At 37.0% G+C, this 24,183-nt stretch overlaps 1 protein-coding gene across 2 annotated transcripts in view; it reads left to right on the forward strand.

Annotated features, from left to right (window-relative positions):
- Positions 1-24,183, forward strand: part of PTPN4 (protein tyrosine phosphatase non-receptor type 4) — a 113,274-nt gene that overhangs the window by 78,150 nt on the left and 10,941 nt on the right. Inside the window, exons 14-25 of one of the 2 annotated variants that reach the window (XR_012582005.1) lie at positions 2,171-2,305; positions 4,121-4,279; positions 9,914-10,073; positions 12,985-13,068; positions 13,154-13,210; positions 14,529-14,685; positions 16,160-16,326; positions 17,777-17,867; positions 17,978-18,039; positions 18,794-18,940; positions 20,514-20,632; positions 21,239-21,367. Coding sequence is in view for 1 of the 2 variants with exons in the window: in XM_074548757.1 (XP_074404858.1) it covers positions 2,171-2,305; positions 4,121-4,279; positions 9,914-10,073; positions 12,985-13,068; positions 13,154-13,210; positions 14,529-14,685; positions 16,160-16,326; positions 17,777-17,867; positions 17,978-18,039; positions 18,794-18,940; positions 21,239-21,367; positions 22,803-22,951 (1,497 nt within the window). In the remaining variant the exon portion in view is untranslated. Of the gene's footprint in view, positions 1-2,170; positions 2,306-4,120; positions 4,280-9,913; positions 10,074-12,984; positions 13,069-13,153; positions 13,211-14,528; positions 14,686-16,159; positions 16,327-17,776; positions 17,868-17,977; positions 18,040-18,793; positions 18,941-20,513; positions 20,633-21,238; positions 21,368-22,802; positions 22,952-24,183 lie in introns of those variants that run through there. The other variant, XM_074548757.1, reaches the window with a different exon arrangement.

Below are 24,183 nucleotides of genomic sequence, written 5' to 3' on the forward strand. Positions count from 1 at the left end.
TTAAGTGTCAGCAGGGTACTGCTGATCAGAGCCCTGATCAATAAAATAACAAACGGCTGGAATTCGACATGCATTTCAGTTCTGCTCTTTCAGTTTTATGTTCCTTTACTCATTCAGAACTGCTTGCATGTGCATGTTTGTGAAGAAAGATACCAAAGTGGTTTGAGCTCACATTTGAAGTAAATTACAGAAATTGGAATTTTGGTTTAATTGATCTGACACCAAGCTAATTATTTTTCAAATCAAATTAATATTCCTTAAATATAGTGAAGTGTGCTAAGAAACTGGATGTGCTTCTCTGGAGGAATTAATTGATATTTCCCTCTTTTTGAATATCAATGTACTATTAGATTTTTTCCCCAAGGTGAAATAACAGCTGAAATAGTATTATTAAAATGGCCCATCTCGCTTAACTGCCTGAAATTTGTCAGCTATTCCTCAGTGAGACTTTAGAGCAGTAAAGCAGAATGCAATACATGTTTAGAACTGCTTGGTGGGGTAAAAATAAAAATAAACCCTCCACAAGAACACCACCACTCCATCAGTACCAGACAGTATTGACATCTTACTTATTTCTGTCTATGAAGATTGTTCAATAGAGTACTTGATTGGTTATTGTTGTAGATTTGTTTGGTAATGTTGAGGACAATATTATCTGCTCAAGGTGGGGACTTGCATTGAGTTTTAAGTTCTCTGAGAAGTAAAAATATATTTGTTAACAAGTTTCCCGTTTTCAGAGGATGTAGTTTGTGTGCAGGTGGTTCCTTAATTTCTCAAAGTTCCTTCTTTCTGGAGTTGCTCTTTCAGTAAACCAGTAATAATGATGAAGATAAAGAAGTTACCATGTGTCACAGGGACAGTGAAGGGAGAAATTAGTTTTTGATATGAATGTATGGAGTTGCTTATACAATAATATGTTGTCACCTCATTGCACAAAACTGGAGAATTTAGTGATAGAATATGAAGGCAAATGGAAATGAAATTATTATATCACAAAAGATTGAAGTATCACTGGAACTAGAGAGGGTTGATTAATGATACATGAGAAATCTGAACTATGTAGCACCATGAAAGCAGTAGAAATAAAATAAAAACCTAGTAACACAAAATGTACAGGACATGTATGGATTGTTTAAAAGTATTTTTGTTGTTAGCTGAAGAATTTTCAGTTGAAAACAACAAAATGTGAAAGTCTGGGTATGTTTTTAGTTGCAGGATGAGTGAACCATCCAATGCAATGCTAAGAAAAAAGCAACCACAGATGATTCATTTGCTGCTTTCCAATATAAACTGGACATGTATTTCAGGAGAGATTGCAAGTATGGTTTCATTTGTGCTTAAGAAAGAGGTGAAAGAAGCAGCAGGAGCTTGTAGGCATCCTGGAATGACCAGAGAAGGGGAAGAAAAAGTTTCATTAGTGTCAAGAGAGGGCAACAAGTAGAAAGCAGAATTCCTGTTGTATAAAAACACTGCTGAGAATGACCTTTCATCTGAAGGACATTACTGACACAAAACCAGATGAAGTTCTGTTACTCACAAAGAAATTTAAATAGTTAAATAATATTATTGCATCTGTCTGGCAAGTGACAAGGCATTTTCTGGGAGAAAGCCTGTGGTCTTGATGGAAATCCCTGATGTCTGAACAAAACTTTGTAACTCTGTTGCCGTGTTGTTGATTACCTCACTTTCAGTTCTTGAAATTCTTTGGGAGTATTTTTGCTTGATGTTTTTGCTGCTTTATTTTTCCTGAGGTGGCTAAACAGTTGTGTTACCCAGAGAGGATTTTTTTACTTGTTTTTTTTTTGTTTGGTTTTCTTCTACGTTTATGAAGTTCAGATCTCTCAGTGATTATGGTGTTTGAGTCAGATTGTCTTTGAGGCATTAAAAAGTCTAGTGAGTTCAGATTCTGTCTTGCCTGTCTCCCTCACAGCCAACAGTAGTTTATTGGAATTTCAATGGCCTTTTTTTTGAAAATACATTAAATGAAGTACAGTAGATGGAGAAAATACAGAACTGCCCATGTAAATACAGCTGTGCATTATTATGTTTCCTTTCTTACATATCATTTGGTTTCCTGTGATAGAACATCAGTTTCATTGTGGTGAGTTTTATATAATTTTGTTCTTACATCATACAATTTTTGGTCAGTCATTTGACTTTCTTCTTGTAGATCCCCCAGCAAACCCTTGGCACGGAAGGTGATGAGTGGGATGGATTGGGAAGTGGTGAGCAGGAACTCGCTGTCTGATGAGAGGTTGGAAACACAGAGCCTCCCGTCACGGTCCCCCCCTGGAACCCCAAATCAGTGAGTGGCATCCAACCTTCTCTCATCCAACCTTCCCTCATCCAACCTTCTCTCATCCAACCTTCTCTCATCCAACCTTCTCTCATCCAACCTTCTCTCATCCAACCTTCCCTCATCCAACCTTCCCTCATCCAACCTTCCCTCATCCAACCTTCCCTCATCCAACCTTCCCTCATCCAACCTTCCCTCATCCAACCTTCCCTCATCCAACCTTCTCTCATCCAACCTTCCCTCATCCAACCTTCCCTCATCCAACCTTCCCTCATCCAACCTTCCCTCATCCAACCTTCCCTCATCCAACCTTCCCTCATCCAACCTTCCCTCATCCAACCTTCCCTCATCCAACCTTCCCTCATCCAACCTTCCCTCATCCAACCTTCCCTCATCCAACCTTCCCTCATCCAACCTTCCCTCATCCAACCTTCCCTCATCCAACCTTCCCTCATCCAACCTTCCCTCATCCAACCTTCCCTCATCCAACCTTCCCTCATCCAACCTTCTCTCATCCAACCTTCTCTCATCCAACCTTCTCTCATCCAACCTTCTCTCATCCAACCTTCTCTCCCTGCCAGTGAGACTCTGCCTCTAATGGCAGTGACCTACTTGTGTAATAAAGGGATTCGTGTGTTATGTAGACCAATAGCTTCAAAAAATATGTGCCAAATGATTCTCTGTAACACTTGGCTTCAGATTAAAAAAAATGGTTTTAGGGATGAGTTTTAGGTGCTTCTCACTTTTCGCACTTGACCTATAAAAAGTGTAGGATGTGTCACACTACCCTGAATTTGAGAGTTTGAGTTTTCTCAAGCTCAGTTAAAACTAAGTTATTAATTTGGTGTAAAAAAGACCCTGGTAATAAAATCTATGTGATATTTTAAACATAATTTATTTCACTTAATACCACTTTTTTAAATATTGGGGAAAATTGCTTTATTGGAAATCCTTGCAGGTTTATTCCTCTCAATTTTTGTGCCTTTGCTTTCAATGTTCACTCTTCATATGATAGAGCCTTCTGTTTTAAGTGAGTGAAAAAACATTGCTGATTTCTTTTGGAGGGTAACCAATTTTCTCAGTGTGCTGAAACTTGCTTAAGAATTAGTATTATTCAATTTTGTATTACATAAATGACAAGATTTTAAGATTCTACAGCATATTATCCACAAGATCAATGTAAATACCTGTAGCATTTAAAAATTACTTTAATTACTTAAAAATTACTTAATTACTTAAAAATTACTTTAAAATTGTGTAATAATGATGCTTAAAGCATAATATACTTAATTCATGCATGTTTAAAAGAATTTTAATATTGTCATGCTAGTTTTGAAATGGGAAAATACTGGATTCCAGAAATTATAAAACTCTCAGTGCAAAGCTTATGATTGTTCTAGGGGAAGATGCAGGGGATAAATTGTTCATCTTAAGAAATTCAGGTTAAGTTCTGCCATGAACAGAGTCAGGATTTGTCTTCTTAGGAATCTATTTTTCTTCTTGTTGACTGGGCTGCTGGCTTGTTCATTGGAGCATAATGGTTTCAGGCTTCTTTAATTAAAAGTAAATAAATTATTTCAATAGCCCTTAATGTTTATTAAAATAATTTTTGATCACTTAAAGAAATGAAATACATGTTGATCTGACAACATAATTGTTTCAATGATTTTTGAAATTTTAATAAAAATGTGTGTACAAACATGTGCTTGCACTGAGAGGAAATAATTTTTTTAGCATCCCATTTTAGTGGGTGGTATCAGAAATGTAGCTTAACAATGAAATTGTTATTATTGTCACATTGCACTGCTCTGCTTTCCCCCTCAGTCGCAACTCTGCCTTCACTCAAGAAGGAGCCCGGCTGCGACCCTCGTCAGTGGGACATTTAGTGGATCACGTGGTTCACACCTCCCCCAGTGAAGTGTTTGTCAATCACAGATCTCCATCCTCCACCCAGGCCAACAGCATCATCCTGGAATCATCCCCGTAAGTTCTGCTCCTGTTGTGGTGTGTTGCAATGTCCGGTTTTAAACTTCCGGAGCCCTTCCCATGTGTACCTATCCCTTCTCCCTTCCCCCTCACCCCTTGCTGAGTGTGCCCTGTCAATCAGGCTAACATACCAGCAAGGCGTCGTGTGATTCGTCGATTTCAAAGGATGCTCCTCAGGCCTGGGGGTCATTGGCCTGTCTAAGTGTCATCCTCCCTTGAGACCCTGCCCCCTTCACCTGGTTGGTAACTCACCTGTCCCCTCCCCTTCCCCTGTCCCCGAGCTTATAAAGTTAATGAGACCATGCGGCCGGCATTCTGTTACCAGCAGTAGCCCAGTGCAGACCTCTGTACTCTTGGAATAAACATCTGGCTACCTTCTAGCAGAATCCATTCCCTTTCTCTCTACCATCGCCAGAAGCTCTCTCCTGAGGAGAACGGAGTCCTGTCTTGTGCCCCGCTGCACTCTGCCGCCAGCCAAGGTATCTCTGGGGTAAAACACCGCAGAGCTGCCTGTGGCCCAGCAGCGAAGGTCAGAACTGGCCTAGGCACCATCTAACTGGTTATATTGGGATACATATTCCAATATGCTCCCACCAAGCCACTGTGGCGTGCAGGGCTGCTGAAGGCAATCTGAGATCCTGGCCTTGAAGAATTTATTGCTGAATGTGGGGTCAGGGAGAGGCAGGCAATCTGATAAAAAGGGGTTGTTATTTAGGGATATTAGGGTAGGTCTTACTGTGAGAAAGAGCTACAGATACAGAGCTGAACACCTGTGTCTGTCATATTCCAGATTCAGGATTACAATACCATCCTCACCAACACAAGCTGTGGGGTTGCTGTCATGTGACCATCAGTGTCTGGATGTGGAACCAAAAGTTGGGTTTTTGATGGAATTGAAGGAAAGTTTTAATTCCCACAAGTCTGCAAATGTTGCTTTTTTGTCAAGGCACAGAAGTGAGATTTATAAACTATGTACCTTTTGGCACCCGGGCATTTGGATGTTGCTAGTATTGTTACAGAGTTAATTTTTAATTTTTTTAAGCTGACACTTAGGCTTGAAAAATTAGCTTTTTAGTCAGGCTATTTTTTTTTTTTATAGAATGCTGAATATTCTTTATAGTGTAAGCTTGCTTACCATTGGATGCAATGGGTGAAATAAAAACTATTATTCCATACTGGGTCCAGAAGGAAGACAAACAAAAATCCCCATTGAGTTATTCAAAGATACTGAAATACTCAATAAATTGTGTTCAGAATACAGATTAATAAAGAAACATATTTCAATATATACCATTTTATCACTGGCACTGTACCCTCTTAGTATAGCTGATAATGTAATGCCAGATATGCCCTCATAGTTTTGTATCATAATCTCTGTTAGCAGGGAAAGCATACAAATGGTTTCAGGTGATAACTCTAAAGCAGCACATAGCTAATTACATGTTTATAAACAAATGGTATGTCTCAGGAAAATTTAGTCTGGAAAACTCTTTAAACACAGTTTTAAAACCTTGCTTAGGCTGACTATGCTTTCAGTTTTAACAACTCTAATTTTTAGGAGGGAAATAGAATACAAAATTTTAGAAGTTTTCTAATCTAGCACATGAGGCTTTTTACAATAGACTACAATATTTACAATTTAACTCAGCTAGTTACTTAACTTTCAGGGTTATGTAATATTAAGTTTACGTAGGCGTGTAAATTCTCCTTTTTTTGGTGGAATTTTAACATATTCACATGCCAAAGGGCTCTCAGAACTGGAACAGATGAGAATCTTTTCTCATATTAGAGTTTTGTTGTCCAAAGGCCACACAGGGTCAGGTTCCTTCTGTTGTAAGACTTCCATCTGAAGTCAGTTAAGAGAAATCCTTACTGAATGACGCAAGGACACAGTGAAGAAAGCACAATTATTAAATACTCTCTTTTATTCATATGCCTTTACTTGAAGTTGTACAAGATCTTCCTGAGTGTTTAGGATTTGTTTATTTAGTACTTGTTTCTTGAGTAAGTCACCATAGAAATGAGTCTTAGAAAGAGAGGAAGTGGCTTTCTACAACTATGGCTTCTTTTTCATGTTTTTGCACTTTTTATGCCCAAGCACTAAGTGTTAGGGGTTTCCATTTTGGGGTTTTTTATCTCTTGTTAGAAGCTTAAAACTAAAATGTAATATTCCAGTATAGATCTCTAGTATAAGATACTTTTAAGAATGGGGACATTGACTTTCAAAAATACATGAATTCCATTAAGGTCTTTTGAAGATTTAAGCTAATGTTATTGATTCAAGATTTGCCATTTATGAAGGAAAATAGTTGACATGAAGTTCATAGTAGCTATATAATTTTAAACTATATTGTTCTACAGTCCAAAAAGCTATTTCTTAATCAATTGGACCTTTCTGGTGGAAAAGATTTGAGTAGTCCATGTGCTGATTTGTCAGAAACTCTTATTTATTGATCAAATTTATATGTGTGCAAAAGAGGGGCTAACCTGACTGGCAATAGGTTTGGTGCTCTTTTTGAGTTTGGAATCAACATAGCAAAAGAAATTAACAGTTTCCATGCAGTTCAGAAGGATATTATAGTTTAGCTAATATAACCTTTAATTGCACATCTTTTCTCCATCTGCACATCCTATTCAACACTAAATGGAGAGATAGTGCTTGTAGTTCCCTTAGCTAATTATAACCTCAAATTCCAAAAGCACGTGGTAAGTGTTTAGTTTAATAAATTTATGGGGGTGTGTATGAAACTTTTGCTAAATATATTAAAAAGATCAGACCGGATATCTGTAACAAAAATACCCAAACGTTGCCAGTGCCAGGGTTTGTATGTTATTTTATTATTATGTAAATTGCTGAATTCAGTAACAGAGAGCTGCTTTGCCTGCAAAATAGGCTGCTTTCACTGCCATTGTCTGAGCATTCATAAGGAAATTCAAAGCTGACTGGGCAAATATAAAGCACTGAAGTTTATGCCCGAGGCTTGATTGTTAGTTCTCACAATTCATTATGCTAATATATTACAGAACTTGCATTGCTGCTTGTAAAATGCTCATTTAAGTAACTTTTCAAATCCTTTCTTTAAGTTTGTGTGTTCAGTAGGAATTTACTTGTGTTTGTTGACATGTATGTACAGACATCTAGTCAAACATCAGATCCATCTTCTGCTTTTATCACAATAACTGCTTTTGTGTTTCTATTCATGTTTTCTGTTCCTTTTTTCTTTGGTTCGAAGCTCTCAGGAGCAATTGTTTTCAGGAAAATACATAACTTAAAAGCCTGAGTAATCTGTCCTGGCCAAAATTGAATGAATGAATGAATGCATAGGCAGCTAAAAATCTCTGGGTGACCTTTGTAAGTCGATGTCTAAATAGTTTCTAGCTGCCTTGCAGATTTGTTTTGCAAATGTTGACAATCATCATATTTTTCTCTCCACAAAAATGAATTTAGAAAAGCTGCTTATCTTGAAAAATGAAATGTGCTCTTTTTTCTGTTACTTGCACTGAAAAGTGTTAAGAAATACTATTTTCCTTTCCCAACTGTGTTTTGAACATAAGGTTCTTCAGACATCAGACTGAATAATTAGTGCTTTTTTTTTTCTTGTAACACTTCCTGAAAAAAATATTTTCTGAAAGTTGAAATAAAGCAGAAAAATAGAGAAAAATATTGTTGGGATCTTTTAGAATGTGCTGTTTTCTTTCATGCACTGACAAAAATGTTACCAGTTTTGTTTTCTAAGACTATTGACTAATTTTTTTTAAACTGAAGCAGAAAATGTTTGGCATTTCAAGTGAAGTGTTCTATTTCCCAGTTTTCATGCTTTTTGAAAAAGGTTCTTTTTTTTTTTTTTTAAATCCATGTACTCCATTTTGCTAAGATTTTTATTTTTGAACATGTATCTGGGATCTGCCTTTCTTGAATTGCATAGAGACAAATTTTATGGTGTGAAGTTTGATGTGTGCCTTAGGTTTTCAGATTTGCAGCAACTGAAACCTTGTGCAGTCTCATACTGAGAGTCTTGCCCTGCTAACAGTTCACTGAGACAAGACTACTGAACACAGCAGGGCTGCTCGTGTTTGTGTCTTTTGGAAGGAGTGATGAGTTACCACTCCAGCTTGCTGATTGTCGGATCTCAAGATCTCAGTCCTGAGATGCTGAGCCTCCGAGACCACCTTGGGGGGCTCGGGAGTCCTGGAATGTTGCCAGAAGTGTCTGGTGGCTGGACTTTAACCCTACACAGGAGACGACAAGGATGAGGGCTTCACAGGGTGAATGGTGAAGGGATTAGTTAATTAGAGGGTGAGACACAGGGTTTAGGATTTATGTACAGGGGGGTTTAGAGGAGTAAGATGGAGGAATTGGGGCGTGTCCTGCCCTCCTTCTTCTTCCTCCTCTCCTCCATCTTCTTTGGCCACGGTGGCACCTTTGGATTGGTTATTACTGAGAGTACACCGAGTTATAAGAATAGATGGTATTGGGGAAAAATGATAAATATTGTACACGTAACAAGGGGTATAAAGATACGTGGCGGTCCGGGGGACGAGACAGTGTGCCCATGGCTGACTGCTGAGCAGATCTCTGTTCGGCTGAAAGAACATCTTTTAGATAAACAATTAATAAACATAAAAACTGAAAGAAGAACTGAAGCCTCTTCTCGTCCTTCGATACGCGGGCTGCCCCAAGGCCACTCCGGGCCTTTTCAGGCCCCTCAAACAGCCGAGATAAACCGGACATCTGATAATGAAAGGAGCAGTGTCTTCCTTTTGCCTCTGCGAGTGTCCTTCCCTCCCTGCATGGGCCAGCCCTGAGATAAACTGGAGGACCCAGGCTTGTCCCAAAAGTGGCTTTGATTGCTTGCTGTAAGCTGCCTTAGCCAAGGGAGGAGGACCAGTTCTTCAAGGAAGCAGCCAGGGATGTGGGTGAAAGAACAGACACCCTATTTTTGGTGGTAGCATTCTCTTTAGATTCAGCTGTAACCTGGAAGTTCATTCTTGATGGTTTATGGATCCGGTATCAGTGGGCTGTTGTCTGAAATCGTTAAATGACTTAATAGCACCTTTTCATGGGGTGCTTGTGGAGGAGACAGATCCTGCTGGTATTTAGAAACTGGCATTCAAACCAAGTTACTGGGAACTGTGAGCTTGCTGCCCTTTTGAGCCTTTCCAAATGTTCTTTTTAATTCTTAAATATAAATCCCTATAATGAATGATGAATCATATATTTATGTAATACGAGTTACAGAGTTTAGCTTTTATTCCAAGAGGACTGACAAAAGGAAATTCACCATAATATACAAAAACACAGAAAACATTTGTATTAATCTACAATGGAGTGCTAGCAGGTCAGAAGTAATGGGTTAAAGCATGTAAAACCATTTTTAAGAAGGTTATAGGTAAAAGATGAACTTGCTGGTTCTGTGTACAGTTACTTGTCGAGAAAAATGCTGCAACAGGTGCAAACATAAGCTGCCAATATATTCTACTGCACTACATTTTGAGGTTCTAAAAATACCTACAGATAACCATCTCTCAAACTCTTGAGTTTCTTCTAGAGTTTTCAGTTTATTTGCAGCCCTGAAAGAACTGTCAATATCTCATGATTGTTCCACTTCATATTTCTATTTTGGTATTTAGATCTCAAGAGACTCCTATAGATGGGCAGCCTCCAGCGTTACCACCCAAACAATTTAAAAAGAACAGTTGGAACCAAATTCATCATTCACACTCCCAGCAAGAACTGGATAACCATATTAATGAAACTTTTGATGTTCCTGCATCACCTGAAAAATCCACCGTAAGTTTTTTGATCCAGTTGAACCATTCTGCTTTTTATCAGAATGATGGTCCTGTTGTACCATGGGCTTGGTTCTGAGGCATTTCAGAGCTGCTATGTTTGTGCTTTACCTTGCAGCACCACTGTCCCTTCACTGGCTCCTGCTGCTTTGGCTCTGGCTGCTGGAGTAGTGCTTTGTCAGTTGATAACAAATCACTGCATCAGGATGGTTTTGCAGACCTTTTGATCATTAGCTTTTCAGCACATGCAGAAATTTCTGCCTAACCTCTTCTTTGAGAAGTCATTTGCCAAGAATTTTAAAGACATTGCAGGTGTTTAATCTAGCTTTAGCTAAAAAGCTAAACCTGAAAATGCCTACCAGCTTCTGAAGTAGTTTTATCAGGAGAAGCTTCTCGAGTCTGTGGTTGCATTTCTCATCAGAATTTCCAAGAAAGAGAGTATCTAGAGGCCTGTGATAGCAAATACAAAAATATCACCAGTTTTTTTTCCATAATCAAGCATGTGTGAGATGAGTAAGATGAGTAAGATAGTCAGTTGATTGTCTGAGTGAGGAGAGATCTCCCTGATCACTTTTGTGGTTTTTGTCCTTCCAGAAGTTTTCCAGTGGTTCTAGATGTTATACCAATGTGAACAGTAAATAGAACAAGAAATGTGTTGGAGGATGGGGAAACATCCAGATGTAGCAAATACTGTGTAAACAGTTTTGTCAGCCTCAGGCATTCAAAATTAAGAGTCACCTCCCCAAACTGATATTTAGAAATGCCTTAGTTTGGTTTTTTTGCATCCTGAACTGTAAATCTCTGGAGTTCTGATCTCTCAGGCCTTACAACAAAGTTAAGATTTCCATAAAGCCCCTGTTTCATTTCATAGCTGGGGTTCTAATAAAAGACTTAAAAGTGGAAGTTTTCAGTTTTTGAGTGTTTTGGGAATGTTGTACATTTTTTTTTGTTATAATTAAATAATGAAACAGAATTTGTAACAGCTTTGTCTTCAGGCAGTGCTTACCTGAGTCACATTAAAGCACTGTTCTGTTTTGAAAGATAGCACTACTTTAGTCATCAAGTTTTTCTGCCCTGTGTTCAGTTATCTTTACCAAATTGACAAAAATAACTTTCACTTGTTTTTTTAACTCCTTTTAGTTCTGCAAAACCAACACAGCTGTGTGAATGAGCTGTTTTTTTCTGTGAGCATTGTCAGTGTGATTGTTCGCTGTGCTGCAGTGGGACACATTTATGCAGGCTCACTGAAGGCAGCTCACTGTTGTAATTGAACATCTAATTTGGTCTGCTGATGACTTTTTATTTTGGGGATTGCAGAAGAAGGAACATAGCATGATTGAAATTTTTGGAATGTTGCTTTGTTTCAAAATTGCTTTTTCTGACCAGAATTCAGGTTCCTGCACTGCTACAGTCTTCTGCTGTTCCATCTCAAATATTTTAGAGAGTACCCCTCACCAGTTTGACTTCATAAAACTGTTGAATTTTCTTTGTTGCATGTATGGAGGGTCTGTGTTGAAAGGTAGTGGGACACACATGGGAATGACAACTTTTTGCTCCATCTGCAATCCCTAAGTGTCCAGTCTGAGAATGTCAGAAGTACTTGAAAGTACTTGAAAACAGGTGTGGTCAAAATCCCTTCAGTCAGACACATTGAGGATGGCATACAGTCCTCTCTGCATACTTGCATTACAAACTTCTGCTCAAAATAGCATCTTAAAGCAGGAAATTAGCATTTCCTTTCTGTCTGGGAAATGCAGTGGCACAAAAGCTGCCAAATGCTGCAGGTGAGCCCTTGGTAGATGTTCATTCTGTCTGATCTCCCACACCAGTGAGCATAGGCTGAAGTGATTGGCATATGATCAGGCTTCATAAGACCCTTCCATTTCATTAATATCTCTTGTGCCATTACTTTCCCAAATTTTTCACTTTTTCATTACTGTGAATACATTTGGTGAATTTTGTTTTGTTTTAACCAAGAACAGAAGACACCTGCAGCTGAGTTAACCTCTAATGAGCCAGCTTGTGCAGACTTCTTTAACCTAGTGAAACTCCAGGTTCTGAACTTTCTAACATACAAAAATACTTGCTTTTCTAAGTTCTTTGTTTATTTTTCTGAGTATGAGTCTTCTGCTTTGCTGTAACTAGTAACATTGAAAACTTTCTTGAAAAACATTTCTTTTTTTACTTTGCATTCTCATTGGAGAAACTATGGAAATGCTAGCTAATGTTCAGTCTCTGAAATAAATATAGATGGGAACCAGCTAAAAATCACTTCAATGGCACTAAGTTGTTTTTTTTCAGATTAGAGAGGTAGCTAATATTCCTGAGTTTATTGGCATCTCCTTTAACAGTGTTGTTGTCATCCCAATAAAACCAAGAAGAAAGCAGCTAAAATTTTCAGAGGTGAATCAGTGCAGAGCATATGTCACACCACATAATCCACTAGACTGAAAATGGAGCAAGGGATAGGGAACCAGGATTTCCTTGCTTACTGCTGGCATATTGCAGTTAAGAGAAACAAAAGGACATCTTCAATTATCTTGCTTTTCATTGTATTGCATTCTTATTGCAGCTCTTCACTGTGGTCGTAATTCAATTAAATTTAAAATTAATTTAAGAAGTTTCCATTTAGTAACCTGTTTCTATTAGAGTTATGAAGCCAGTTAGTCTTTTCTAATATTCTTTCTTACTTTGACAGAACAGGCCTTTAAATTAGTTATGTCCAAGACTCTTAAATGTGTAATTTTTCTCTTTTATGCAAACCCAAGATGTTTGTGTTCTTGCTTGATATTTTCTCAAGTGTCCAGGAGCAGTTATTTGATAAGGAAACTGCAGAATTATTAAATACAATATCCTCAAGATCTAACTGTGAACAAAATATATGCTAATATAATATCATTTTTGTCCAATAGCCCAATGGTGGTGTCCCCCATGACAATCTTGTTATGATCAGAATGAAACCAGATGAAAATGGAAGGTTTGGCTTCAATGTAAAGGTAACAGTACATTTATTCCTTTTACGTTTATTAAGGTTCTATTCTGACATTTGGGATTTCTCACTAACTTAATTTGTTTTTAAAGGGCGGATATGATCAGAAGATGCCGGTAATAGTGTCCAGGGTAGCTCCAGGAACACCTGTAAGTTATCAAAAAAGCAGACTTAGTAGCAATATCTGTGTATCTTGAAGGATGTACTGAAAATTATAAATTGTTTTCTAGCTGACTTAAAAATTAGGTTTTGCTGTAAAGTTACCAGAACAAAGCAAATTACATGCAGTAAAAATTTGGTGGGGCTGTATAACATATTTTTAAAAAATGCTAAATCTTTAAAAGTATGTCAAATCTTTAAATATGTCAATCTTTAAAAGTATTTTTTTCCTGCTGAAACAAAGTTTAATTTCTGAAAATTACAAGGCATTACAGATGCTCAGTATGTACTGGTACTTGAGCTGTTCCATCCTAAAAATACTTTTACTTTATTGCTTTTTTTGGATATAGACATTCAGTAATTTCACATAAATTACATATTGAAAGAGTGTTAAAAATAACTAAAATAGCAAATGTCTTCCTTCAGTGACAGATGTAGCTGAGTAAAGCCAACATGTAGATTAAAACCAGACATTATGAATCATTCACCAGGTCTGATTGTGTGTTGTTACTGATGTTTAGTGACTATAAGAGTGTCTTCAAACTAGGCACAATATTTGTCAATTTATTGCCAGAAATACTGACCTGGTATTCAGCTCTATCAATAGGTGTTAGAGTGGAGTTAACCATTTATTTGCCTTTTTTTTTTTTTTTTACTCTTTGAAAGTATTGAAATGTTTGCTGAAATAATTCTTCATGTATCTTGTTGATTATTATCCCTGAAATATTTAATAACATGAATAGTTTTGGCTTTAAACATTCACTCTCTAGGGAGAAGATAGTTGGTGATGGCTTGTGCTCTTTCTTTTCTGCAATGATGTTTAGACTATGGTTATAATGATGATTTTTATCACCTGATTCCTTTCCCTGGGATTACTGGGAGTTGTGCATTGTTTTTTGCTATTACCATTGCAATATTTCAGACCTGAAGCATTTAAGCCTGTGAAATTGATTTGGACACGGTTTTGCCATGTTTCTCCCCTCCCTGCAAAGACAAAAACCTCCTGCTTTTTAATTGCCTGTACAAAGGGTGATTCAAACAGAGGAGCTTTCTGCATCAGCTGAGGGGTAGAGTAACAGACACATTACAGTGCCAGTCACCTCCCAGCTGCAAATGGGAATGGCACTGCCTGTGGATTGTGTAACTCTTGGATTTATCATTTAAATACAGTGCAGCAGCCATAGCAACAGGGCTGTAAGGATTGGAGAGCCCAAGTATAGTTACTTTATTCAAGTTGTTATTTTAAGGTAAGGAATTGGTAATGGCTTGTGTTACAGATGGTTTTGTTTTTTTCCCTCAACCTTGCAGGCTGATCTGTGTGTCCCTCGTTTGAATGAAGGGGACCAGGTTGTCCTGATTAATGGCAGGGACATAGCAGAGCATACCCACGACCAAGTTGTGATGTTTATTAAAGCCAGCTGTGAGAGACACTCAGGGGAACTGGTGCTCCTAGTTCGACCCAATGGTGAGTGGCTTGTGCATCATAATTAAAAATAAAAATCCACACCCTGCTCTCAGTTTCTAACCTCCATTTTGTGTCCTGGCATGGAATGTGTAACCTGTAAGAAATAACTCCCTTCCCTGAGAAAGAATTGCATCAACACAGTGTATTGATCCCATAATCTAAGGAACTAAGTGTTGCAAAACAATAAAGAAGTTAGGCATCAGATATTTCTAACAGAGAGCTAATTCAAATTTTGTTCTCACTCTCATTGATAAAAATGTCCAGAAAGCTATATGGATATTGAATATATTTCATAAGGTTATTATTATACTCTTAAGGAAAATTTAGACCAAACACAAACAAAAAACCCCTCGCTAAATACTCAGTGTTTGGGTGACATTGGAAATCAATACATATAAAATCCTTCCATATATTTTTAAATCAATCCAAAACCACTGGTAACTTTTCTACTGAGGAGTCTTAGTAGAAGTGCTAAAATGCAGTCTAAGTAAAAGCTTATGTGATGTATTCACAAAATACACTGTTGGATCATGGCCAGCAGATGGGCACTGGATTTAATTCTGCTGCACCTCCTACCTACAGTGGAGTTGGAGAGGAAAAAGCAGAGTGAAAAATATTGACATTTAATTGGAACAATTGAAATTACTTTTGCAGAGTACCTCATTCACCTCATAAATTTTTTCCCTTTTTCACTAATTTGCACTCCCCACTTACATGTGCTGTCATTCTGTGTATAAGTTCTCTTGCAGCTTTTGTGTGCTTACTTTCTTTTCAGACAAAATTATGAGCTTTGTTTGCACATTTTCTAAAACAAACTGTCTTTCCCCTTGCATGTGTTAATTATCTTTGTATTCTGGATAATAACATGTAAGTTGTGGAAGTGAGGAGTTGCCAGTTTCCTTCTTTGTAGTGATGTAAAGTAATTTAAAAACAGGCTTTTGAACAGCATATATCTGTTATGTGTAGCAGAGGATGGGTATAATTTCTGAGCTTATAGGCAAGAAACCCATAGAGCACTGATAGCTTTATAATGCCATGTATCAAATGCAATTTTCTCAGGTGGTCTGCCCATCTTGCCCTAATTACTGAAGCCTAAAATGAGTTCTGAGTGAATTGCAAGTAAAATATAAATGCAGCTATAATGATACCAGAGGCATGATGTGAGAATCTGAGATTTGAGAGTTATATCAGACAAGGCAGGGTATAATGTGAGTTTTGATCAAAGTTTTACCTGTCAGTGATGGGCTTTCACTTAAAATTACTGTTGAACTAAAGAAAAAAATAGTTTTGTCATGGATTATAATGATCAGTAAAGGCTCCCTGTCCTTGCTGATGGGGACTAAAATCAATGTGCTTATAACTGTGGATTTTTCTACAGGAGAAATGTGGTAGTTTTGCTATTTTAAATAAATAACTTATAGCTAACTTTAGTCAAACAGCATCTTCAGAGCATTCATACCTTTTCTTGTTGTAGCTGTCTACGATGTTGTGGAAGAGAAGCTGGAGAGTGAGCCTGATTTTCAGTACATCCCTGAGAAATCTCCCCTTGATGGTGTCCATCAAGATGATAATGCTCTGAGGGAGTCCATGATTCAGTTGGCAGAGGGGCTCATCACTGGAACTGTCCTGGCTCAGTTTGATGTGAGTACTGGATTGCCTGGAGCTGGGGGCAAGTTCCATCTCTTTTGGGACAGCAATTATTTTTAAATGAAGCAGATTTCAGATAAATTTCAGTACAGTCAGCATTCTTTGGGAAAACAATTGCCTTACACTCTCAAAAGAAAAATAACCAAGGGAAAAAATCAATCCTGTATTGTATGTGCAAATTAAGAATATCTAATCCCGGGGTTTAGTTTTATAAATAGTTTATTGATTACTTACTTACACTTCTTGTGGTTATCAGGGACATGCTAATAAAATACTTTCATAAAGATGAAGGCTGAAGAATGTGTACCAAAATATCTTTTCTGTACTCAGGCCTTCATTCCATACCTAAGTTGCTGTAGAAACTGAATGACACTGAGCTGTTGACATTCTATAGGCATTCTTGATGAGGGAAGGTGAAATAACCAATGGAAAATACTGCCCTAATGTTAAAGGCTGATGTAACTGTGTTTTTTATAAATGGTTGATTTTTACTGACATATTTCAGAACAGTGGTGTATTTTCTGTGGGGCATTAAGCTGCTGACAGCCATGGGCATTCTTCAGCACTGACTTGTGCCTTGGTGATATCCCTCTTAAATGCATGAGATCAGGTGGCTTAAAGCAGGAAAGAGTAGGTTTGTAAAACACAGCAGGGCAAATTCTGTGAATTTCTCACCAAATGGAGACCTAGCATTGTATTTTGCAACATATATCTATAAAATACATTTTATGTACTAGTCTTTAAGAACTTTGGTAAAATTTCCTTTTATATTTAGAAAGAGCAGGTTTTTTTTTCTAAATTATTAAGAATTCTGCTTTAATGCAAGTTTTATTCTCCCTAGCAGGTTCAATGTGTAAAAGTTTTTTAAACTGCTTTTTTTGAATCTGGATCATTTCACTAATATTTTTTGTAGCACAAGGGTTGTGGCAATGCATGACTAAGGCATGAAAGGGCAGGAACCTCTCAAAAGCAATTTTGTGCAGGAAAAGTGCAAAGTAACCAGGATTTGCTCTAAAGTTATTGGAATACAGAAGAACATTTGGGGAAAAAAACAAAAATTCTAACTGAAAGAAGTGCAATGTAGGTTGATGCCTGTACACAACATAATCTGCTTGTCCCAAATTACCAAGTGGGGTGTCCATATCAGTGAGTTCACTTACCACTATACAAAACTACTTTTTTTCTGGATTAATGTTCTAGTGGAAGATTGAAATTTAATGTTCATTTTGTCTTTAACCAAGTTTTGGCTACATCTTGGTCATTTTCAGTGATCCCAGAGCATAACTAAATTTATAGTACTTTATTTTTAAAAGTACTTTCATGTTTGTGGAAACTACTGTTGCTCCATAGTTTATGTTCTAAAAAGCACCTCTTTTTAGAGCAAATAATATAATAATGAGACTATTGCATTTATTATGTTCTGACCATCAGCTTTGTCTTTTAGCAATTGTATAGGAAAAAGCCTGGAATGACAATGTCTTGTGCCAGATTACCTCAAAACATTTCCAAAAATAGATACAGAGACATTTCGCCTTGTAAGTATTGCTATGTCTGTATGTGCTCTGAAAGTATTTTACTGTGCTTACAAATTAGTAACATCTAAATTAAATTAAATTAGTAACATCTTCCTGAATTTTTTCTTCAGATGATGCTACACGGGTTATTTTAAAAAGTAATGAAGATTACATCAATGCAAATTATATAAATGTGAGTAGTATTTTTCAGAAGTGCTTCTGATATTAAGTTATTCCATGGTTTTTCTATGAAAAAATTAATTTTAAAAATCTTTTTTCATGAATCTAGTTCAGGCTGGAATACTAAGCCTCTAGTCAGGTGATTTGAAATTTCCTGTAGATATATTTCCTTCCTAATGTTTGGTGGCACATCTTTTCAGAAATGTTTCCAGTCTAGCCCTGCATTTAATGTGAAAAATGCAAACTGAAGCCAACCCTCTCCAGAGCAATTAATTCTTCTTTTCTGATTACTTTCCTGACAGTTGTGTTCAACAACAGTAAAGTTTAATTTGGCATCAATTTCTTTTGTATCTTATTTTTTTCATTGTTAGTAACAGAAAAATTACAGCTACTTACTTTAATGAAAAAAACTCCAGATATTAAATTCTGAGATCTGTGTTTTAAAAGCTAGTGTCAAAAAGCCACAGAGCAAGAAATAGTTGCACCTGAATTATTTGCCAACTGCTCTGTAATATCTTTTTTCACACATTAATCTTCATTATGGCAACTATATGACTGTCAGTAAAGTGTATTTGAATCTTTGTAGTAATTTGCATGTGAAACACTTAAAGAATTTTTATCTGTGCCAATTCATATTTGCTAGCCTGTAAGAAATAGAATTAATGTCATGGGTGCTTTTTTTAAAAATTAGTTGCTAAACTGTAAATGTCTGATGCCTGACTTTTATTTGCTGTAGGAATTGAAATAATGACTTTGTCTTCTTTTAGATGGAAATCCCTTCTTCCACAATAATAAACCAGTACATTGCTTGCCAAGGTCCATTACCGAACACTTGTCCTGATTTCTGGCAGATGACGTGGGAGCAAGGCTCTTCCATGGTTGTGATGCTAACAACTCAAGTAGAACGGGGCAGAGTAAGTCAAACATTTCCTTAAATGCCACTTCCATAATCTTCTAACCAGCTGTTGGTGATTAGCCTTTAAAAAATTAGAGGAATATATTGTGATGGCATATAATATGTCAAGGGGATAGTAGGAAGTAGTTTTAAACTAGAAAATTGTAGGCAGAGTAGATACAAGGAAGAAATTTTTACAATGTGAGTGGTGAAGTACTGGCACAAGTTGCCCAGAGGTGGTGAATGTTCATCTCTCTGGCTGAAGGTCGTGTTGGATGGAGCTCAGAGTAACTCAGTGTAGTTGGAGAGCTCCCTGCTCACTGCAGGGGCTGGACTGGATGGTCTTTAAAGGTCCATTCCAACCACAACTGTTCTGTCAGTCTGTAACTGTTTTTCATAAGAACAGTGCATTCCTACTTCTTTTGCAATGATGAGTCTGAGATTTTAAACCTTCTGGTGTTGTTAATGCAGCCAATAGTTAAACTTTGTTCAGTCCTGAAATGCACTTAACTCTTCATGTATTTCCTCAAATGCTTTCAGTCTGCTTTGTTAGATTCTTTATTGTAAAGTAAAAAGCATCTAGAATTTAGCTTCATGCAACTTTCGTTCTGCAAACTTCAAATGAAGGAACTCCAAGAAGTTCCATCAGTTTTCATAGAGTACTTCTTTGATATGTAGTGAGATTAATTTTTAAGGCAGCCTAATACAGCTTTGTAGGGTTAATATCCCATGCCTGGATGGGTGTCTTATCAAGGATTTTCCTAAAACTTGAACTCTAAAATTTCCCATAAAATATTATTCTGTTATAAAGATTTGTTTAATCATGTGAAATAATCATTGCCCTTTTATTTGTATATGAAATGTGTTAAAACAGAATACCAGTAATAGAGTAATTAAGAGTTAAAATTAGTAATAATAATTGTGTGTGTGCTATAAAAGGCCTCAGGTGAATTTTTTTTGGCTTGTTTGGTTTTGGTTTAAGCTGTAGTTTCTCCTTAATAGCTTTGGATTTCATGCAGTTCTATCCTTTGGAGATAGGCAAAACAATCCAGTGTGGTCATGCACAGTGTAATTCCTGAGTTACTGGTTTAGTCTGGAGCATTCACAGTAGCACTGGCTGGTTAAGTGTGTGGACAGAAATGACTGTCTGCTATAATTCAGTGTAGTGGAATTCCTCCATATCAGGGTTTCTTTTGAAGATGGATTTATAATGGGTTTTGGTTGTTCTGACCGACTTGGACTGTAGTTCAGCTGTCTGTATGTATTCTGACTTTTTAACAACCATATACTTGCTGTGAGGTCAGGACTCTATATAGAGTTAAAATAATTGAAGGGAAGTTGCAGTGGTTTTAAGCCATTTTTCAGTGACTCAAAGTTTGCATGATGCTGCCTGCTCCCAAATAACCATGATTAGAGGGAATTTCAGTACAAGTGCCCTTTTACTTGGAGTTTTCTTTGCAGATCTGCTAAGAACAGACTTGCAATAGCAGTTCTCTGAGGTACCCCCACCCCTTCAATAATGATATTTGTGGAGTTCTTTAGAGAGCTGCTTAATAATGAAATAAAAGGCCTTATCTGTCTTATACCCATAGGCAGACTCCCTGCTCTAAAGCTGATCATGAGGCTTCTGACATCACCATCCCACTGCATGCCGGGATGTCTCAGTGGAGCAGGAAGTCTGCAAATCTGGCTGCTCTTAAAGACTCGCCAGGTGGGTTGCAAATGCAAAAGTACACTTGAGCTGAAATGACCTCTGTCATTAGGCATTCAAACCATATTTCAGAAAATCAATGTTTGAAGTTCTCATTCACTTTTGAGGACTTGATTGGGAGTCCCTGAAGTCCACCATCCTCATCCGCTTATTTTCTGCATTAGCTTAGCAACTTTTTTGTTGCGTATTTCCCTTTTTTTTTTGTTTGTTCTTTTCCCATATAAATGTACTTTGAGAAGATCAGATTAGGATTTTGGAGGTCAGAAATATTTATAAAGCAGCATCTTTGTCAGTCAAGTGTTAAGATGGAATATTTATAGATAAAGTCTTAAAAAAATTGTAATGGAAGTTAAAGGCTTCCATCTTCAATTAAACTAACTGCAAGAGCTGGTGCATGTGTCCTCTTGGAAAGAGAAACAGGAAATCTTTGTGACACTTTATTTTATAAACAGTAATTAGGTAACAAAGTCTGTTTGGTAAGTAATTAAACAGTGTTTACAAAATGATCAAAATAATCTGTAACAAATAAAGGTATAAAAACTAGAGGAAATGAAGATTATACTCTGAATTTAAACACGGGCATCTTTAAAAATGTGTTGATCTTAGGTTAAATGCCATCAGTACTGGCCAGAGCCATCAGGAAGCTCATCATATGGGAATTTTCAGATTACCTGCCATTCAGAAGAAGGAAATCCTGCTTATGTCTTTCGAGAAATGACATTGACTAATCTGGAGGTAAAATCTTAATATATTTTCATGTATTATTCTGCAGAATCCTTGGATACTACCTAAAACATACGTAGATTTTCTTTTCAACTTGGTGGCATATCCATATAAATGAGACTGTTTATTTCTAGAACCCTCTGGAAAACTAATTGTCATGTACTTTCCTAGGAGAAATTCCGTCCATAAAATAATAACAAACTTTTCATAAGTGAAAATATCACTGAGATTCATTTTTCATAATCATATTAATTGGATCACATGAAGGATATATCATTTATCCTAAAAGTTTTTATTGGTGTATTTCATAACCAGGCCAAAGAAAAAGAGTAATAAAAGAAGTTGAGAAACTTGTTATTCCCTTGATGTTTTCAGAACATGTGAGACATTAGAGGTGTTTCATCATCACACTGGTGATGAAAAGTCTTTGTAGAGGCAAATAGTTCTTAATTCCATCTTGAACAGTATGTGCTAGAAGATGGAAGATAAATCCTGCTGAAAGATGAATCTGGAGTGGTAACTACATGTAAACAAGGACCTTTTTGGACATGCACTGCACGATTTTCAGGGCATATGTAGTTTTCAGAGCCTTCCCAGCCAGCATTTCAATGTCAGAAATGTTTGGAAATGAGTATCTGGAATTTAGTTCATGTAGTTATTTCTCACTGCTTGAGTTACCAGTTGAGAAGCCAGTTTTTTTAGAGCTGCCTTTTAGTCAATTTGCAGTTAAAATTCCTGCCCTGTGTCCTGTTGAGACAATTGCTCATCTGCTATCAGCCGTGGAATCTCTGTAAATGATTCAGTGCCTAAAGGCTATTTAAAGTGCAGTAGCTCCTCTTCTTTTGAAATTCGACTCTGGTTGCCCGGGCTGTCCCCTCCCCTAACCAGAGGCCGATTGATTATATTTGTGATACCACAGCAAGGGCCGGGAGGGAGGGGGAAACAAAGTCATTGTGCCTTGTAGGTGTAGGTGGGTCAGATCAAGCCAAAACACTGCTGCTGTTCACACAGGGTCTGAAGGAAAGCTTTTGTGTCTGATCTCCCCTCCTTACCCCACTTCTGTCATTTGATCTTGTAAGATGCTATCTCGTTCTGGTAAATTTGGTTTGCTAAGAGTATGACCACCTTATTGACATCTAGTGTTCAATTAGATTGCTGATATCCTTTAACTGTTTTTCTATTACATGCTCTGTAATTTTTTTCACCTGTTGAAGATGCAAGCATTTTTGGATTTCCTTTGTTACGTTTAAGAAAAAAAAAAAGTAATTGTAAAATCCAGGATAACTGATGGTTAGCTCTCACAAAGCACTGCTAGTTGCCTGAAGCCACTTTGATTATGGGTACAACTTGCTATAAATGTACTATTGATTTTTTTTATTATTGTTTTTGGTGCTTTTTAAAAATGGGACTAGAATTACCCTTGATGAAATTTCATATTTCTGATTAGAAAGAGGAAAGCCGCCAGCTGACCCAAATCCAGTACATTGCATGGCCTGACCATGGCGTTCCTGACGATTCCAGCGATTTCCTCGACTTCGTGTGTCTCGTGCGAAAGAAGAGGGCTGGCAGAGAAGAACCTGTTGTTGTTCACTGCAGGTATCACATTTTTTTCCCATTTTATTAAATCATCAAAGGGAACTTTTTATCATCAAATAGCTGTTCTGTGCTTTGTTCCTGAAATAAATGTTTAATAGTATCTGCTGTGGGGATGACAGGAAAACTCAAACCTTGAAATAAAACAAATATTTAATGTGGTAATCACATTTCAATAAGCAAAATTTTGAATAGCAACATGTGTTGATCTGTTCAGGCATTTTGCTGGGATGTTTTGGGGTTTTTTTCCAATTTAAATGCTTGTGGTAACAATCTACATAATAATTCAGGGAAATGGCAAAAGATACTTGCTAACCATGAGAAATAGGTTCCTGTTCTACAAAGCTCTAGAGTTGCTGTGTTAATAATCCATAGTGGAAAATGTGGGTGGTTTATTAAAAGATCAGTTAAAACACATTTTCTCTCAAGTCTGCAGTCTTAGGCTATGTGGTATTTTGATACTTACATTAAGATGAAACATTTTTCTCAACAATTTACCTTTGTCATGAGTTAAAATAACTGTTGTTTAGATCTTTACATACACATGAAATGTAATTTTTCTTTTCCTTGTGCAATACTTTGTTATAGCATTCTCCGTTCCTTTAGTGAATTTCAAGACCTTAATCAGTTTAAAATACCTGATTGGCAAACTAGAATAATACCAGTTGTTTTCAAATGAACATGTGCTATCACAATTCTTGGGGAGCAGTTCTGTGAATATTTGACCTCTCAATTCTGAATACTCCCCAAAGAGTCAGTGTTACTGAGCCAGGCATATATCATTCTTTTCAGAGAGAAGCTGAGAAGTGTTAGGGATAAAACAAATTTGAAGACGACAAGTAAACTGGACATTTATTGAAGGAGATGAAAGAAAAAGAAAAATACACCTTGTGTATCAGAAATTGTATTTCATTAGTTCTGCTCTCAAGTTCTGGTTTATGCAGGTCAGGGTGAATCTGACTGACTAAGGAAACTAGTACCAGAATGCCAGTGTCTTAACTGGTACTGCTTCTCAGCTTCCATTATTGATATACTTCTGGTTAATATGGTTGTGCAAAGATGGTGAAAATGGCAGCCAAATACACCCTCTATGTTATAAAATGTGCAGAAACACTGGAAAAACAACATTGGAGAGTAGGAACAGTTTCATTCATCTCAAGGAGGCACCAGTTCAGCTCCAAACTGATAATTTCAATGTGCAACTGAAGCTTTATGAAAAATTTATGTTTCACAGA

This window comes from Zonotrichia albicollis, chromosome 10, assembly GCF_047830755.1.
Source record: "Zonotrichia albicollis isolate bZonAlb1 chromosome 10, bZonAlb1.hap1, whole genome shotgun sequence".
NCBI lineage: Eukaryota > Metazoa > Chordata > Aves > Passeriformes > Passerellidae > Zonotrichia > Zonotrichia albicollis.